The sequence below is a fragment of the Corvus kubaryi genome, unplaced genomic scaffold (assembly GCF_017639235.1).
Source record: "Corvus kubaryi isolate FWS band 111438036 unplaced genomic scaffold, C.kubaryi_AGA036_p1.0 37308, whole genome shotgun sequence".
NCBI lineage: Eukaryota > Metazoa > Chordata > Aves > Passeriformes > Corvidae > Corvus > Corvus kubaryi.
The window spans coordinates 16,118,287-16,136,225 of NW_024581096.1; the positions used below are offsets into that span (position 1 = coordinate 16,118,287).

A 17,939-nucleotide genomic window follows, 5' to 3' on the forward strand; every position below is an offset into this window, starting at 1 on the left:
TCCTGGTTTGCAGGCATTGGTGTTTTAAGCTTCCCTGTCTGTATCATGCCTGCACTGCATGGGGGGTAGGTCAGTGTCCAGCCCTTGGTAGTCAGTCTTTGCCCTTTTGGTCTGTGTTGATGAACAACCTCTCTGGGCAGTCTGTGCCAATGTTCAACCACCTACATAGCAAGAAAACCTTTTTACTTCCGTTTGACTGGAATTTCTTGTATTTCAATTTGTGCCCGTTACCTCTTGTCCTTTCACTGGTCACTCCAGAGAAGAGCCTGGCTCCATCTTCTTTCCTCCCAATATCAAGTATTTATACCCATTGGTGAGATCACCTTTGAGCTGCATTTGCTCCAGGTTGAACAGTCCCAACTTTCTCACATTTTACTTTTGTGTCAGATACATCAAAGCCTTAATCATCTTCATTGGGTCCATGTCTCTTATACATGTACAGGATACAGCAGTCCAGCTGTGTCCCACCAGTGCTGAGTTGAGAAGGAGGGTCAACTCCCTCAACCTTCCAGCAGTTCTGGCCTTTGCTGGCTTCTGTTCAGGGATTTTGTGTACCAGGACAGCAAGTATCCTGGTCCCTCTCTGCAAAGCTGCCTTCCAGCCCGTCAAACCTGACATGTGCTGGTGCCTGGAGTTATTCCTCCCCAACTAACAGGACCAGGCATTTCCTGCTGTTGCATGTTGTGAGATGCTTGTGAACCCATTTCTCCTCCCTGTTGAGGTCCCTCTCTATACACTTTCTGGCTTCTCTCAGCCTAGAGTATATTCTGAAGAGTATGGGAATGAGAGACTTAGCATCAGTTTCTTGAGTTGTTAAGTGCCCTGCCTTATTTTGTAGTGTATTAATGACCTTATGTAGTTTCTAATGGAATCATGGACTGTTCACAGGTGTGTGGTTATCGAAAAGTAATCCTGCAGCAGCCGAGATCATCTTTGCTAGTTACTGCTGGGAATGAGCAAAGTAAAATTTCACTTCCCTGCCCATCTGTTCAGCAGCTGAAAGTAGGTAATTTATCTCGGTGGGACACCTACCACCTGTGTAAAGTTTTTGAAAGAGGTTGTTAGCTTGTGATGACTATAGCCAAGGGACACTAGGCCTAAGTGCCTTGTGCTCTGTGCCTCACAGCTGTTTTTTCCTGTAGGGTGCCTTACAACCCGGTACTTGCACAGTGTCAGACCTGCTCGGTGGCTGTGTTCCTGTGAAGCTTACAGTGGCTGTGCCTGCTCTGCCACACGACCTGCTCCGGTGCCGGCGGCATGCGGCTCCTTGCCAGCAGTGCCCCCTCTTTGACATGCTAAACCAGGCACCACCAACACGCCGTATTTTTTACAGCTACTGTTTTATCTCAGTGGCTCCTCTTGAATTATGTATCCTCATCTTTGATGTATGAAATCTCAGCTGATTTAAATATTACCCCAGAGAGTTCAGCACACCTGGAAATGAACAGAGTGACAGATAGTCCAGTCTTTCCACACTGGAGCACCGAGTGGGAAGTTTTACAGCAGTTGGGTACTGGAATACAATTTTTATGAGAGCGTTGTTTTTTCACATATGGTCTGCACCCAAGCAGTCAGTGCGTTGGGATGCCAAGTATTTGAGCTCAGTTGCAGTGTTTGTTCCTAGGCAAATTGGAGGGAATGAGTTCATACAAAGAGCTGATGCATAGGGAGATCATGGGCTGTTGTTCTGTTAGGAGCTGGGTCCCAAAGGTTTCTCAAGATACCCAAAATTGTGTGCGCCTGTCACTGGGAGGTGAGCAGAACAGAGCAAATGAATGCAAATCTAGCTGAAAAGCAGTTGATATCTGATGTCAGGCTTCTGAGCATGGTATGAAGATAAAAAAGCAACTGAGTATAAGCTACATATATAATGTCAGCAAGATCACAGGTATATAAGCACTCTAGCCTATGAAGCATACTTCAGTTTCTTCTGTGTGTGTTGTGGTCACTCTGCTCCCTGCCGGAATAAGACTTCAAATGAACTGCAAGAACCTATTCACCTCTCCCATGCTAGCATAAGATGATGCCAGTTACTATGTCATAAACAAAGCAATACCAATTAAAAGCTGAGAACAGCAAGCAGGACTCAAGTTTGTTGCGCAGTCTGGTCTGAAAAATGGGCTTTTTGCAAGACAAGCCATATTCAGTCTTTATATTTTGACTGTTAATATACCTTAAATTTAAATTCCTCTGGATTTCTACCCAATTTCAACTTACTAGCTCTCTACCACACCTCACCATGTGGTTACTTCTGCCCTTTCCCTTTTTCTCCCTCTTCCCTACCAAGGGACTGCTAACTCAAGGACAGGGTCTATCATCACAGCCTTGCTTCCAGGGATCAGAGGCTGGGAGATGTTTGCATTTACCTCTGGAATGTAATTCTGACTGATGAGTTCTTATCAGGTTTGTGAAGCCCATCCATCCAATTGTCTGTTTCTGTTTTGAACACCAAGAAACGATAAGTTGAAAACGGTGTTGTAGTTTTGGAATCTGAAATTTCAGACAATGCATTTATGAATTATTTATGAGGAATGTGTTTTCAGTAATGTGCGGCATAAAATGGAATGAATGCGTATCCATACTTGCCCTGAACTCTCCAAAGTGCATGCTAATAAACAGAATGATAACCTACCATCACTTTTGCCCTGTAAGATTTACAGTGCAAGCACTTTTTTCTGTGGTTTAATTTAAGTCAGTTTGTCAAGTTAAAGCTCTAGTGTTTTGTTTTAAAGTACAACTTGGTGAGTGATTTTCTATTACTTAAAAAAATCGAACTGCTTCCCCCCCCTTTCAACCACAGTTACTGTCTAAATTTTTCTAGTCCAGTTGGCATACAGCCACCCTAAATTATACTTTAATTCACAATTAGAAAGGAAGTGGTAACTGTGCAGAGCAGCGAACCTTTCATTTAAAATGACCATTATATAAGATCATGATTCTCCAGGATGATTAAGATATTGAAGAATAATTTAGATATCCTTAGGTTTTTGGCCATTTAGAAGTGCTGGGCTTATTTAATTTTTTAAGCCTCCTTGAAACAGCTTTTTCCATAATGACAGTAATGCAGGACTCTGTATTATCACAACTTGATGTTTACTTGTATCTGAATTGTCTAATGCCAGCTTGTTTTCACTGATATAGCTGACAGGGCAGAGATAATTAAGAAACAGAAGAATTTGAGTGCTAGATTTGCTATTACACACTCCATGCCACAGCAGAAGAAATTAAGCTGACAAGCAGGAGAGGAAGGATCATGCAGAACCACAAGAAGAATTGCTGTTTAGGTACAGCAGTTGACTGTATGTAAAATATTTTACCAGGATAGGGAGGAAAAAAAAAAACCAAACAAAATAGAATGGTAAAATAAACTATTTCCAAGCATTCTGAGCCATCTTATTTCCAGGTTGTAAAATAGAGAGCTTGCAATACTTATTCACCCCAGCACAAGAAATGGCAGGGAAGAAAGCTAACCCCAGTGAAATGGTGGCAGAACTTCCATTGGCTTCCATAGGGTCACGATTCCACCCCAATATATACTTAAAATTACTGCAGTCTGATTTTGCTCCTCTGCTCAGTGAGGTTTTAAATCTTGCACAGCTGCTTGCAGTTCTTGCCACAATGGTTAGAAAGTCAATGAAAGCTCACAGTTCAGTAACTAAATGACAAGGTAAGAAACTTTGGAATCATAAAATGGTTATAAATGCTTGACCTAAAACTATGCGCATCTCCCAATGACTGTACAACTGAAGCAAAAAGTTGATTTATTATCTGGCAGGCTGGGAATTTGGACTGAGCTTGCGAAAAAGACAGGTTGCTAATCCATGTAAATGGTGATAGACTTTGCAAGCTGTATGTGGTGGGGTTCTTTTTCCCCTAAGCCATGCCCCTTAAAATTGTTCCATAGTTATTTAATACCCACAAAAGTTCTAGGGAGGGGTAGTCCCAGCTTTGCTTAAAGCATGCTAGGAAGAAGCAATGAAAAAGGGAAAAGAAATCAAAACTTAATGAGAAACACTGAGACTGGCAGAGAGGAGGTGCAAGATTTTACCGTGACTTACATATGCAGACCTTTGTCAGAGACTTTAGTACATTATAAAAGAAAAGAAAAGGCACAATTTTGAAAATGATTCGTTGAATTAGAGTTTGCTTTGAGGGGAAGGATGCTTGGGGACAAACTTGTAAGAGTAAAAAATTGAAAAGAAAGGCTGTTAAGGCAGGAGATGTAGCGGGATGAAGTATGGCAGAAAAGATGATGACAGCTTAGTTTTGGCCCAGAACAATAAAGGGTGAAGATCTTGCTGAAGATATGCTGTGATGACAGAGTGCTTAAAGGGAATAAAAGCTAAGCGTGCTCTGAAGTGCAAAGTTATTATGTAATATCACAGCAGAATCAGGGCCCCAGGTGCTGTACATACACCAAGGTTCATTTTCTGATCTGAAGAGCTTTCAGACTTGATGACACAGAAACAGGTGTGTGGGAGGGGAGAGAAGGACAATACAAACAGAGTGATTGCAGAAGGTGGTTGTTAAACTCTGTGGTAGTTCCCTGGTTCTGTAATTTCTCTCTTTTGTACAAAAACTTCATTCTAAATTATTCTTCTATCACTGGCAGATCTGATTTAAAAGGTTTCTTTACTTCCCAGCATTCATGTCATTGTTCACCCTCCCCCTTCCAGAATTATTACAACCTCAGTTATGCCAATTCAGCTGCAGCCTGCAGCCATACCTTAAAGGAAATGATCTGTGGTATTTCTTATTCTTGGTCTTCAGTTAGTTATTATTTAGCTATGAAAAACACACAGAGACAAAAACAATGAAGCAGCACTTTCAATTGTATTTGACGTGTTGGTAACACGGCAGCAGGGTCTGAGTCCAGTGGGGAAATAACAAAGGCTGAGTTACCAGGAGCAAAGAGGTAGGATAACTGAAGATTGGGAGCATTGAGATGGGAGTGTGGGTGGAAGGGTGAGGAAAGCAGGTGTTGGTCTCTGATGAGCAGGTAAGTGAAAATGTCCTGCTTGTGTACCAAGGAGGAATGAGAGCAGCAGTAACTCCTGTTTCAGTAATGACAGCTGCTTGGATGCCATCACAGGTGAAGCCAGGGTGAAAACTGGGGGGGGGGAAAAATCTCTTTATCAGCCCTGCCTTTGGGCACAAGTTTTTTGAGATGCTGTTGCTGGATCTGGTGTCCTTTAGAGCACTGGCACTGCTTGGTAGGCAAAAGGCCCGGGACAAACCAGAGTCCTCAGCCTCTTTCAAGTCCAAGTCTTCTTTAGCTCTTTACTACTGTTAACCATGCTGGGGAGGGAGGCTCACCCCAAAACGCTGCCAAGCACAGCACATTTCAGTTAGCAAAGGTGTGATACTCAGTTCCTCTGCTTCCCTCCAAATTCTCCTATGCAATGGCTGTAATCTCTGATGCTGCTTTCCACAAGGTTTGGTGGTAATTGTTAGTAACCCCAGAAAATGAGGCATTGAATTCACTGCTCTGCAAGACCTACAGGTAAAGGAGGATCTGTGGAGAAAGGAACCAGCAGCAGAAAGGCTGACTGTGCACAGACAAGCATTGCATGAGTGCTGGAGGGAGTTGATCTCCTCTCTGTTTCTGTGTAGCCCCTCCAGAGGATATGGTGCTTATTTCTGGGTGATTGCTTACTGGAAAAAAATTGTCAAAGATGGAAGGAGAGTGGCAAAATCTGTTGCAGTGCTGGAGGCATTGATTTATGAGAGAAGATTAAAATACGTGTGGCTCAGATAAATGTTGACTGAGACTGGAGCAGAACAGAAAAAGCAGAACAGAAAAGTGTAACATTGTTTAAATACTTAAAGTGTATTTGCACCAAAAAAAGAAGACGAATTTCTCAGTAACATGCCAGATCTTTAGCCACAACTAGTAGGGTGAAGTTTGGAGGAAGAAAATCCTCTTTGTTTATCTCTAGGTGACTGTGAGAAGCATGTTCTTATGCGTGACACATACCTTTCCCTCCCACCAAACTCTGAAGCAAAAATTCATGGAACATCAGTGGCACTTCCCATGCTATTCTGTTCTCCTTAATGGTATGTTATATGTTTCCCACTGGGCTTTGACTTACCTCTTTTGACTGTGTGCTCTTTTGGAGAGAGGAGTGCTCTTACAAGTGGTACTAGAGTTGGTCCCCCTGATCCTGATCAAGGCCCTTTAGGTTATACCGTGGCCCATAAATAAGTAATAATGGTAATGATAGCATGAGATATATTTGGCTGTGGAATGGCTTCCCATGGAGAGTAGCGAGAGGCTGATTGTTAGCAACAAATGTGAGGAAGCACACTGTAGGGAGCAGTTCTGTCAGCAGGGAGAGGGCTGGATGATCTAATAAGTCTTTTCCTTCTCTAGGTTATGATTCTCTGAATACTGCCTCGGAGAGCTCTCTAAAAGTCTCTGATAGTGTAAGCTCTCTATTACGTGGGTGTGGGTTTTACAGCACTCCAGGAGGCTCTTGCTGAGGACACTGTATAAATATATTCTGTTTTACATTGTGTGATATATTTTAAATAAAAGGGTCAGATCTTTTTTTAATTGCTTTGAAACATTCTGCAGTCTGATCTTTTTCTCTAAGAATTCAGAAACTCTGAAATGCTTTTGGAACATACAGACCTGTTGCAGGTGAAGAGCAAGTCTCCACCTGGAGTTGGTTTAAATACATATATAGCCCTGTTAAATTTGCCTCCTCCTGTATCCCACAGTGAAGTATCTGCTCTGAGTTCCAGCCTGCTTGAAAGTAAAATGGGAATCTCAGGCTGTCACAGTCCCTTTCTCTCATTCTCAATTTAATCTTTTTCCTTCTCTTGGTGTTTCAGCTTCATGGATTGCCCTTCACTGTGTTGGTTTTTCTTCTGTTTTGGTGTCTTGACATTCAGTAAGTGGGAATATTCCCCCAGGGTGTGTTTTGGTCGCTGAAGGTGCGGTTCACCTTAAGAGAAGCTCCCTTAAGCCCCCTTATCTTGATGTGTGGCCTTTGGGGGGGTGGGGGGGGGGGGCGGGGGGTGGAATGACTGCAAAGTCAGCTTCTCTTTCTCAGCTTTCATTTCCTACCCAACCAGCCTCTAATGTTCATTGACATATTCATCTCAGGTTTCCTGGGCCAATTATCCTGCTGGTTAAAACTTGGATTATTCTCACAGAGCAGGGAGTGGGGAAGAAAGAATCTGAGGTATCAGCTCAGGCCTATGGATTTTCAAAAGGCTTTTGCCAAGGTTCCACACAAAAAGTTGTTAAAGAAATCAAGTTTCTGTAGGATTGGAGGACAGTTCCTTCTAGGGATTTACTGGTGGTTAAATGATAGCAAGCAAAGTGACTTAATGTTCATTTTTTAGAGTTAGCAGAGGGATCCCCCAGAAATCCACTGGGCTGGTTCTTCATCAGTCACCTGGAATGAGAAGTGAACAGCAAAATCTCCTGGGTGACCTAATAAATTTGTGTGTGATACTAATTCTTTCAGGTAGTCCAATGATATGTCAGTAGCAAACAACTTCAAAAAGGCATCAAAACTGAGCGAGTGAAACTGTAATTTATCTGAGGAAGAGTCATCAACACCATGCCTACATGATACTGAACTCAGAGCAGGTGGTGAGGGTTTGTGGAGTTCAAAACTTTCCGAAATTTGTCAACAGCTTGTGGATATATAGGTCTTGTTGCACCCATGTTTTAATTCCAGTTGGTCTTTGGCTCTCAAGAAAGGTGTAGTGGATGCTATGAATGGTACAAACACAATTCATTTGATCAGCAAGATAAAGTAGTTGCCATTTAAGGAGAGACCAAGAAGCTGTGACTTCAGATAGGAAAGGCTGAGAAAATGATCAGGGGTGCAAAACTGTGAAGGTGGTGGATAAGTTGAATGTGCAACTGTTTTTTACCGGATTCCACCACGTGAAAGAGACTGACTGGAGTCAATCCTTAAAAAAAAACATTTGGCAACACTAGCAACATGTTAAAACAGAAAACAAAAGTATGTCTGTCAATAGCAGTGAACTTCCTGAGCTTGCTGTCACAGGACATTGTGGAAGCTGCAGGTTGAAAAAACAATTAGGCAAATTTATGGACAGTGGGTTGATACATGGATATTGAAAGGACAAGCTAGGGAGATAATCTCGTATCAAAATTACATTATGCTCTAATTTTGTATGTCAGAATAAAGATGGTAGAAAGTATTTAGGATCCTTTAATTTGGGTTGAGTTCTTCCGTTCACCAATAGAGCTTGGGTTAGCTTGGGTGTGGGTGATTAGCTGTTTCTTCCAAATAACCCCAGGATGTATCACTAGTATGGTATCTTTAGATTTCAGGTACTTTGACTGCCCAGGCCACTTGTTATGTGCATCTGTTTTTTCTCTGCTTTTATTTGCCCTGTTTGTTCCAGTCAAACAGCGATTTGATATTTGCTCTATCATAACAATAAACTGTTTAATTTTCTGTAAAATGGGTCTGTTCCCTACCCCTTGAATGTGTTTTTAGTTGTATTTAACATTTGTAAAGTGCTCAGGGGCAGGTGGTGTTTTATGAATACAAAATAGTGTTAGGCTTTGTACTTAGGCACAATACTGTACCGTAATTCAAAGGCAATTCATGTAACATTAGTAAATCACTTTGAACTTTATGTTGAAAATACAAGCAGTAGTATAAAAATAAACCTTTTTATTTCCTCTGATATATACAGTTAAATAAAGTAAGCCCATACAGCTACGAAACTGTATTGCCAGTATGCTTTGTTGAAATGCCATCACCTTGCAAAGAGACATTCCATGTGTTTTATACATGTTTATGGTTGAAGAATAAATTTTCAGTGCGTGTAAATGAAAAGATGTCTCTAAATATAGTGATCAAATAATATCCGACAATGCTTGTTTAAAGAAATACATCTTTTACTGCCAGAGTATTTATGACTCTAATAAGTTTAGTTGTTTTGCCTCATAAGGAGATTCCCGCTCCTCCAAATATCAAACTTGTTGAAGTTGTGCTGTTTTTTTTCAGGAAGGAACAAATGATATTATTAGCTAAATGGGATTGCATGATATGAAAATACAATAGTGTAATTTAAAAATTGGACAGCGTGTAAGAAATATATTTTACCAGCAGTGGGAAATAGACCAACATTAAAAATCCATTGGCATATCCCAAATGTCTAAATAAATAAACATCACTGTTCAGCCAATTGAGGCAAGTAAGCTTTGTGGTTACCTTCAAGAGCACTGTTCTTTCTAATATCCTGCACAGTTATGAGTTCTGTGCATCACTCTTGCATAATCTGACCATTTTTTTGGTACTGTACATTGTGGGGCTGTCTGAGCTCTGATTGCCCTGTAGGTTTTATCAGAAGGAATACCAAGTGGTTTCAGGTCATTTCTCACTAACCATTCTGGGCATAAGCGGTCTTATGGTTCCCAGAGTATCAGCCATATTTGTATGTTCATCAAAAAAAAGTGAAAGCCTTCCTTCCCTTTCAGTTTGGAAACATGGGACAAAATAAGATGCACCTGTAGATGTTCAGAGAGCTGTATTCCTGCTGCATGAGCAGTGAAAAAGAAACACTGTGGAAAGAGGGACTTGGGTCTGTGCCATCTTGTGTATATTTTTGTTTTTGTTTTTAAAATGTGAATGCTTAATGATCTGTTTTGAATCATAATGGTTTATGATGCTTCCTGTTATCTTAGTGATAGACTAAAAAACTCTTCTTACATTAAGAGTTTATAAACTCTACTACATACTTCTTTAATTAAGAGCCAATGCTGAGAGTTTCTAATACAATTTCCAAAAGGGCTTTTTAGTGGCTGAGAAGACAAATTTCTAGCAGCCTGTTTTAGTAGTACAGAGGATGTGAAGGGAATGCTGTCACAGCACTGTGCAATGCCTGACCAGTTCTTCTCTGACCCGGCTGTACCAGCTTGATCCCAGTGGCACCAACCTCTCAGATTGGGCATTTCTGTGCTGCTCTCTTGAGCTGTATTTGGAGTTTTATATTCTACAATAAAAGCAAAAGTGAAACTTCTTCATTGAAAGAAGAGTTTCAAAGCTTACCTTGGCCTGGTCTCCCTGCTCTCATCTCTATCTTCTTGCCCACGGCCCTGCCTTCCTTCTGCTTTGTACACTAATTCTCAGTGTTGCCTCTCCTGATGAATTTTTTGGAGACTTTATAAGATTACTTTCACAAACTTTATCTGTCTAAATAGTTAGACTTCTAATCCAAACTTGTAGACCTTACAGATTTTCTTCTCCCATGATGAAACATGCAGACTTTCAAGCTCATTGAAGTTAGATGAAAAAGTATACATGGGGGAAGTGTCAAAAAAAGAGATTATTTTCCAGTTTGTTGCTGAGATGCTGTGAGACTGGACTATTAATGACTAATGATTCAAAACATTTGCCTGTTTGTGGAGGTGCCAGGGTGCTCTTAGGAGGCCAGGTTTGCATCCCTCGAGGGAGGAGGTGAGTTTTTGGGTGTGTATATGCTAGTCTGCATGAGACAGACGAGGTGAACTATCACAGCCTGGCTCCTGCAAGGCAAGATGGTGCTTCTTACTATGCTAATTGCTCTTCCTTATATAACTCCCTCAGTTGTTAAACTGCTCCCTTTCCCCAAGGGAAGATAAGATGGGGCATTATCAGCTCGACTGAGAGGCGGCTGAGAAGGGATCATAAACTATCAACCCCCAAAGTGTCCCCAGACTAATTTCTGGGGCCTTGCACCAGAGGAATGAAAGCTCCCCCCCACTCAGGGGAGGTACCTGGGAATTCCCACTGAGCGTGAGTATATTTTAACCCATTTCATTCTAATCCACTCCAAGGAATGCATTAACAAGAACCTGGGTTACTCTCCCCTTGCTCATTGACCATCCAGCACACTGGCAAATGTACCAAAAAAGTGAGGACAGCCTGAATTATCACCATACTTAAAGGGACAGTTGCCCATGCCATCTTCCTTCTGTTTGGAGGGCAAAACCTATCCAAGAAAATGTGTGTAAGCAAACTTCTGCAGAATGTTTGGGATTTTTTTCTGGTTGATAAGCAGGAACAGTACAAGGGGACCCTTGGCCATTAGTTTGCTTGTAAAAATCATTCACTATCACAAGCCAAGTTTGCCAAATCAGTTTTCCTGTTTGAAATGTTCTGACTCTTGGGTGGCTGGTCCTGTAGCTTTGACTTCACTGAAGCTATTAAGTGTTATATCAGTAATAATAATAATGAAGCCTGTTTTTACTTATGTTGTTATTCAAGTCATGTGAAGGATACATACCCTGGTTTTAGAGAAAGTTGCATTTCAGGATTTGACCATTCTGACTGTGTCTCTTTAAATATTATGATACAAATAAATGGTGAGAAAATTCTTTGCAAGTTTCAAACCATTCTAGGTCTACTCTGTTGCCTCCAGCCAGATGCTGTCTGATGTTACTTAGACAAACCAGGGCAAACCATTATCCTGGGATTAAACACTAAATACCTGCAAGGAGCATTCTCTTTATCAGATAGCGCTCTGTTAGCAGAGTTCATTCACTTTATTGCATATATGACTGTGGTGTCAAATAGACTGATTTACAACACCTGGTCTTTTACATAATCTTTGCTATTTGCTGTGCTTGTAATCTGCCAAATCATTTAGCCTTCCCGATAGCAGAAATGCTGTAAAACTTAGATAAACTTGCAGAAGAAATGAACTCGAAGGTACTGCTTAAATCTAGGGCCTGCACATTTGCTGTAAATGCAGTGGCTGGTTTGGTTTCCCCTGCTTAATCTGTGATTGAATATGGCTGCTGGAGAAATTGAAATTTTATGATAGCACTACCGTCAGAGGAGATAAGCATTTGTATGCTAGACTAGATTAATCTAAAAAGAAGTTTTAGGTGTGGCTAATGAAAGCAGTGTATATGTTAACTGGGTTTCTTTGGGGTTCAAACCATATGTGTGTATCTGTATAGAGTCTAATCCTAAACTTTCTCCATGTGAAAAGTCTCATGTATCTGTGTGCTAGTTCTTGCTATCAGTGCAGCTTATTCCATTTTATGTTATCTTTAGATATTTTTAAGGAGTTTCAGTTTTTAAAGGGTACTTTCTGAATGCTAGTACAAACAACATATTTCTCTAAAATGATCTGGTTTGGCTACGCAAAACTCCATGTCCTTCTGAACTTTTTGGTTGGGGTAACTGAAAGACATTACATTTGCTTAAGGTTAGCCACGAACAAGATCCAATTGAACCAAAAGTTGTATTTTTTCATTTTGAGTCACTCATTTTTTGCTACTTAGACAGATAATAGAAAGACATGTAGACAAGCTTAAAATGTGGAAAAGAAATTTGCAAATTGGCTTTCTGATTGTGAGTGAGATTCAAGCTAGCACATTTGTAGGAAAATAAAACAGTCTGTAGTCAGAGGAGAGAGCCCTATGAGGCAATAAGGTCAAGTCAGACTGTATTAGAAACAGTGCTGACCATCAGATTGGAAGAAACAATAAAGATTGAAGGAAATAAAAGTTTTTATAGCATAACTTCAGTAGTCACCATTACCATCAATATTAACCCATCAGTACCACTGCTAACTCCTTTGAGCTGAGGGAGTAGTTCTGTGTCTCAGACACAACAATGAGTTACTTTGTCATGGACAAAGTAACTTGTCATGTTAAGCACTGGAATGTGCTTCCCACGAAGGTGGTGGAGTCACCATCCCTGGTGGTTTCCAAGAAATGACTGAATGTGGCACTCGGTGCTGTGGTCTGGTTGGCAGGGCAATGACCAGTCAAAGGTTGGACTTGATGGCCTTGGAGGTCTTTTCCAGTCTAAATGATTCTGTGACAATGTTCTGGTGACGGATGGGACGTAGCACTTACTTGTGGAGATAAAGAAGGGTGTTTTCTATGGTATGGCTAGTTCACAGAAGGAAAACCTTTTACCTGCTGCTGCTGCACAAGGCTGTTGGACAGCACAGGTGGGGGTCTGCCTTTAGGCGTAAATTGGCCACTACTAGTCTCTCACATCCATAAACTGTTGTAGACATTTATTCTTAAGAATTTTTCATCCCATCTGAGTTGAGAAACCTCCCCCAGCTGTCTTAGTTGCTTAGTCTTTCTAGGTTCCTACAGTCATGAAAGAAGAATCAGAGGCTTTTCTCAAAGCAGAGAACAGCTTGAGATGTTTCCTCATGCTATGGATGAGCTCTTTTTGCTTACAAGAGAGGTACCCTATGGATCCAATCACCTGTGCTGATAGTTTCATTTGGGTGAATAAAGAGAATAATGTTTTGTGCATGAAAATCTTTGAATGTGTGAATTACTTCAGGATTGGGAACATCAGGTAGGTTGGTGCTAACAACAGCATGGAACAAAGGGGACTTTTGGGTAAAACTCTGGAGCGATATCTCTTACATATATCACGGAGAGATCACTGGAGAACAGTCTCCGTGGGGAAGCAGTGGAAATGGTATTGTTTAAGACATTTAAAATTGGACAGGAGGAAATATATTGTACTGATCAATCCTGTGCTGGTATTTAGATCAGGTCTTGTCTCCTGTGAATATTAATAGAGAGTCCCTGTCTGAAATACCTGCCATTATTCAGTGCACATTACCAGATAATATTGGCTTGCAACCTTCCCCCACATCTGCACTTGCACTTAAAGGACAGTCTGAATGATGCTTAGCACCTTTACCTTTTCTCTTGGTGCCTCAAGTGTTGATTTTGTATTACCTTGCTTAGATTCTATTCCTTCAGTGCTTCCACCAGACAGACTCCATATAGTACACGGAGATTTACAGGAAGCACATGTAGTTTGTGGCAATAATAATAAAGTCTCCTGCTGTTTTCAAATCCCCAAGAAACTAAATCAAGTGTAGAGGTCTATTCAAAAAAAACCAAACGTGCAGCATAAGTCACTTTACCATTGCTAGCGTGGGTCTGCCTTGTACCTGTTTGGTGCATTTTGCTGTCGTCTCTTTGAGGTCTGTGTTCAGTCTCCAGAGTGCACCTAAGACATTACACACCTGAAATAGAAAAGCTGATGAAACAGCCTAAAATAGCCTGAGCACCCATGCTTTGCTTGCCTCTTTTTCAGTACCTCTGTGTTGTCATTACTGACATACAGCAGTTGTGGAGTCCATACAGCAAAATTTGTTCTGTGCCGGTGGCCCCTGTCAGACAAATCTAGGTCTAGTCTGGTTTATGGAGGCAGGAAAACTGGATTCAATTCCTTCATGGTGCTGTGATCTTAATGGAGCTGTGTTTTCTCACTGTGTTTCTGTAGGTACGAAGCCTCTCTCCTTGACCTGGTGGAAGCTATGAACCCAATATCAGCCCCGGGACACCTCTGCCGAGAACCTTTTGACAGGAACAACGCGCACACGCCCTGCTGTGCGAGCCACAGGCTGTCGTCATCTTGGTGCCAGACCTCCTGCAGCCCCAGGAGCAGAGCAGATGAGCTGGAAGAGAGCCGGCTCCTCAAGGAGATCTTCTTCATTTGACACAACTCCTTGGTCTACAGCTACTCTTAAATTCTTTGAGTGATCACTGCTTGTTTTCCCTCTTCTAAAACACAGCTAATTAGCATCCAGTTTCATTTTGGATTTAGTTACCATGATGCAAGTATATTGTTGGGGTAGGCCAATCAGGAATTGTTAACTTTTTTTCCTAAACCTTTCATGTGCCAAGTAATCAATTTAAAATAGCATTTTTTTTAATCTACAACATTTTCTAATAGATTGAAGTCACAGTTTTGCCAGCCTTATATCGGAAGTATATTTCATTATCGATTTTTTTGGCTCTAAAGCAGTTTGCAAGAACTGCCTAACATTCAAGAACCAGCAGGTTCAAAGTAGATTATTTTCTAATTAAACAAGTCTGTTTAAAACCTGGCATATTATAAAGGTACAAGCACTTTAGTACTTTTTCACTGATTTTATGATCTACTTTTTCCTTCAACATTCTGATATTTAACACGCTGAGTTTTTAGGGGATATATCGTAAACTCAACTCTACAGTGTCTGATAATGTTAATAGTTGATGTTGCAGGTTGATGTACTAGGCACAGGTTTGAATTATATTCCTCTTTAAATCAGTGCTCTTTGACAGAGTTTATGTGCTGGGTAACATAGCCCTGAAATAGAACAGAGTCAGACATTGTAGAGATCCAAAACCTATTTGATGTACTTTTCAAGATGAAATACACACTAGTGCTAGTATAAGAGCAGTCTTAAGACATATTCACTAACTTGCACTATTTTGATCCTGCATCCAGGTTCCATTGTAAATAAGACAAATCAGTAATTATTTCCACTAGCAGCTCGCAATGCACACTTTCCTGCCAGCTTTAATTATTCATGTTGTATCTATTTCAGTTTATTTAAATGCATTTCCATCTACTGCATGTACTTGGTTATTTAAAGAAATGTGCCGAATTGGTAAAAATGACTGCACATTACAGGATTAATGGTCATTTTCTCCACAATGCAGTGTTCATATTTTATTGTAACAGTAGCCACTGGCATGTGTTCCTAGAAATATGAGACTAAAATACTCATTTTGCACAGTAAAATTGCAGCGAGGGAAAGGTAGAATTGATCCAGTATGGGCAAGTTCTAGGCCATTTGCTCCCAAACACCACTTCATGGGCCAGTACTGCTTTTCAGACAGTCTCTTTAGGCAACCATGCTTATCTTAATAGCTGGGTTGAGTTGCTGTACCAATGCTTGGGGTATGGCTGCTGCCTGCCTCCCTGCACTGCTCCTGTGCAGTGTGTGATGCTCTGCGAGGTGGATCTCAGATGAGAGCACCACAGCCCCTGGCAGCACCGTGCTCCTCTGTCAGTGAAACAAAAGGAGAGTGAAGGGGAAGAAGAACCTCAGGTTACTCTGGGCTGCTTCATTCAGGCCCAGTCTTAATCACAAATTAGGTGATACCCTTTCTGTGCATCCCAGCTGATTTTTAAAAGCTGCTTGGAGGAGTTTAAAGGAGGGAAGCAGCATTGCTGGACCAGAAAGTTACTACTGTGGAAAGTCCTTGCATGGTCTTGTCCTGCTTTTAGTGAAGTGTTACAGTTTTTTGGAATATGTCCATCTGCTGTTCAGTGTCCCTCTTGTTCTACTCCCTGAGCCTGTGAAGGCCCAGGTTTCTGCTAAGAGCCCCAAAGATGAATTCAGTACCCTGGCCCAAGCAGAGCAGGTGGGGACATAAGTTTTCTCATTCTGTTGGCTGAGTAGTCTGCTGCTTAAAGAGGAGAAAGAAGAGAAAAATGTACAAAGACCAGCAGGAAACTTGGGGATAACTGTCACATAGATCGTAGGGTTTCGGGTTGTTTTATGGCTTTTTTTTTTTTTAGCTTTGTTGGTGTTTTAAGTGTTGGCATTTATAGAGAAATAGTTCTCTGATATCAGTCCAATTGCTTCTCGTCTCTTTTCCAGTTTGACTGAAACTTTAATTGCCTTTTCTAATAAATGCTAACTGACCTTTCAAAACAGCAAAAAATACATGTATATTTCTTGAAAGGTGCCTTTGTGTACCCAGTTGAGAACACTCCGTGGGAGCATTCTGTTCTTTGATTCCTTTGTGGGTGCCAATATTTAACTGCTTTAGGATTCCTTATGATCACTTAGTCCATAAAAAATTCTAATTCTGAAGGTGACTTTTGGCTTGAATTGTATGTTTTGGTTGTAGCTCTTTTTAAAAGGACATTGTCAGGGTTGTGGGCTCTATGCTCAAGGTGCTGTCCGTCAGTCTGACCTACATGGGGGACACACCTTTGTGAAGCAAAGTTTTCTAGCGTAAAGATGGTTGAAACGCCTGATGGGTGAAGAGCTGTATGCTTTAATTCTCTATGAGATGTGGACAAAAGAAACAAAAGCTATTAATTCCGTAGACCCTGTGGAAAATCATTTTTTATAATGCTGGCTCTTGCTCTAGTTATCAGCAGTACATTAGGAATAGTGTTTAGCAGTCAGTGCAAGCAAAGATATTTTGCCATGAGGCACTACAAAGTTGAAGTTATTAAAACATTTATAGCCTTAGAAAAAAAATCAATGATTGTCAAATAGGAAAGGACAAAATCAGTAGTTGGTACTGGGAGGGGAATTGTTTTCCATCTGCTAAAACAGTAGAGGAAATGCAAAACTTAAACTAGCAAAAGCAATGACGTGACAGTGTCCTTTTAAGTTTGAGCTTCTATATTGGGAGCTGCTGCTGGGGAGTTGGTCCAGCCTTGGACGGTTTGTCCAGAGGGAATATTCCCAGTGAATATCCTTCAGCTACACATCAGACTGTGTTTTACATGAGGCTTTGTGTAGTAACATGACTGCTGCTGAGCCTTCTACCCACGCCTTCAGTTTGTGTCCTTCCCACGTGGTTTGTGCACACACACTTGCTGCCTGTTTTTGTAGTTTCTGCTTTTGTGCACCTTGCACATCACAGACCTGTAATAATCACACCCTTTTCATTTTTAGCCTCTCCAGTCTTGCTGTTGAATCCCATCTTGAGCACGTATTTATATGTGTGAGTTCTTAAACTAATAAATTATCTGGGGATTTAATTTATTCTTCCAGACTTTCATTTGGCTTATCGTCTGATTTTTGTCCAGCTCAGATGTCAATACTGCCATTGACAATGTGTTCCACTTCCCACATCATCACATCATATATGTTGTGAGTCTCCAGTTTGCTAAGATACATGAAAAACTTGTCTTAAGCCTTCTCTTCCTCTCCAGGACATGGGTCTTGCTGTGAGAAGGAGCAAGGCCTCCTTTGGAGCATGAGGTAGGGGAGAGGTCTCAAAATACAAAGGAGAAGAGAATTGGAGAGCCAGCACCATGCTTTGGGACAAAAAAGTGAATTAAAGTGTAAGGAAGAAAGGATGGAGATGAAGGCAAGAAAGGACAAAGATGCAAGGCAGAGAACTGTACCAAAGGATCACCAAAGGTCGAGATGAAGTGGGAGTGAGC

At 41.1% G+C, this 17,939-nt stretch overlaps 1 protein-coding gene across 2 annotated transcripts in view; it reads left to right on the plus strand.

Moving 5' to 3' along the window:
- Window positions 1–17,531, plus strand: part of KIAA1328 (KIAA1328 ortholog) — a 171,879-nt gene extending 154,348 nt beyond the window's left edge. For both annotated transcript variants that reach the window (XM_042028740.1, XM_042028741.1), the window contains one exon: window positions 14,259–17,531. In XM_042028740.1, coding sequence (XP_041884674.1) covers window positions 14,259–14,475 — 217 coding nt within the window. In that variant the 3' untranslated portion in view covers window positions 14,476–17,531. The remainder of the gene's footprint in view (window positions 1–14,258) is intronic.
- The last annotated feature ends 408 nt before the right edge of the window (window positions 17,532–17,939 follow it).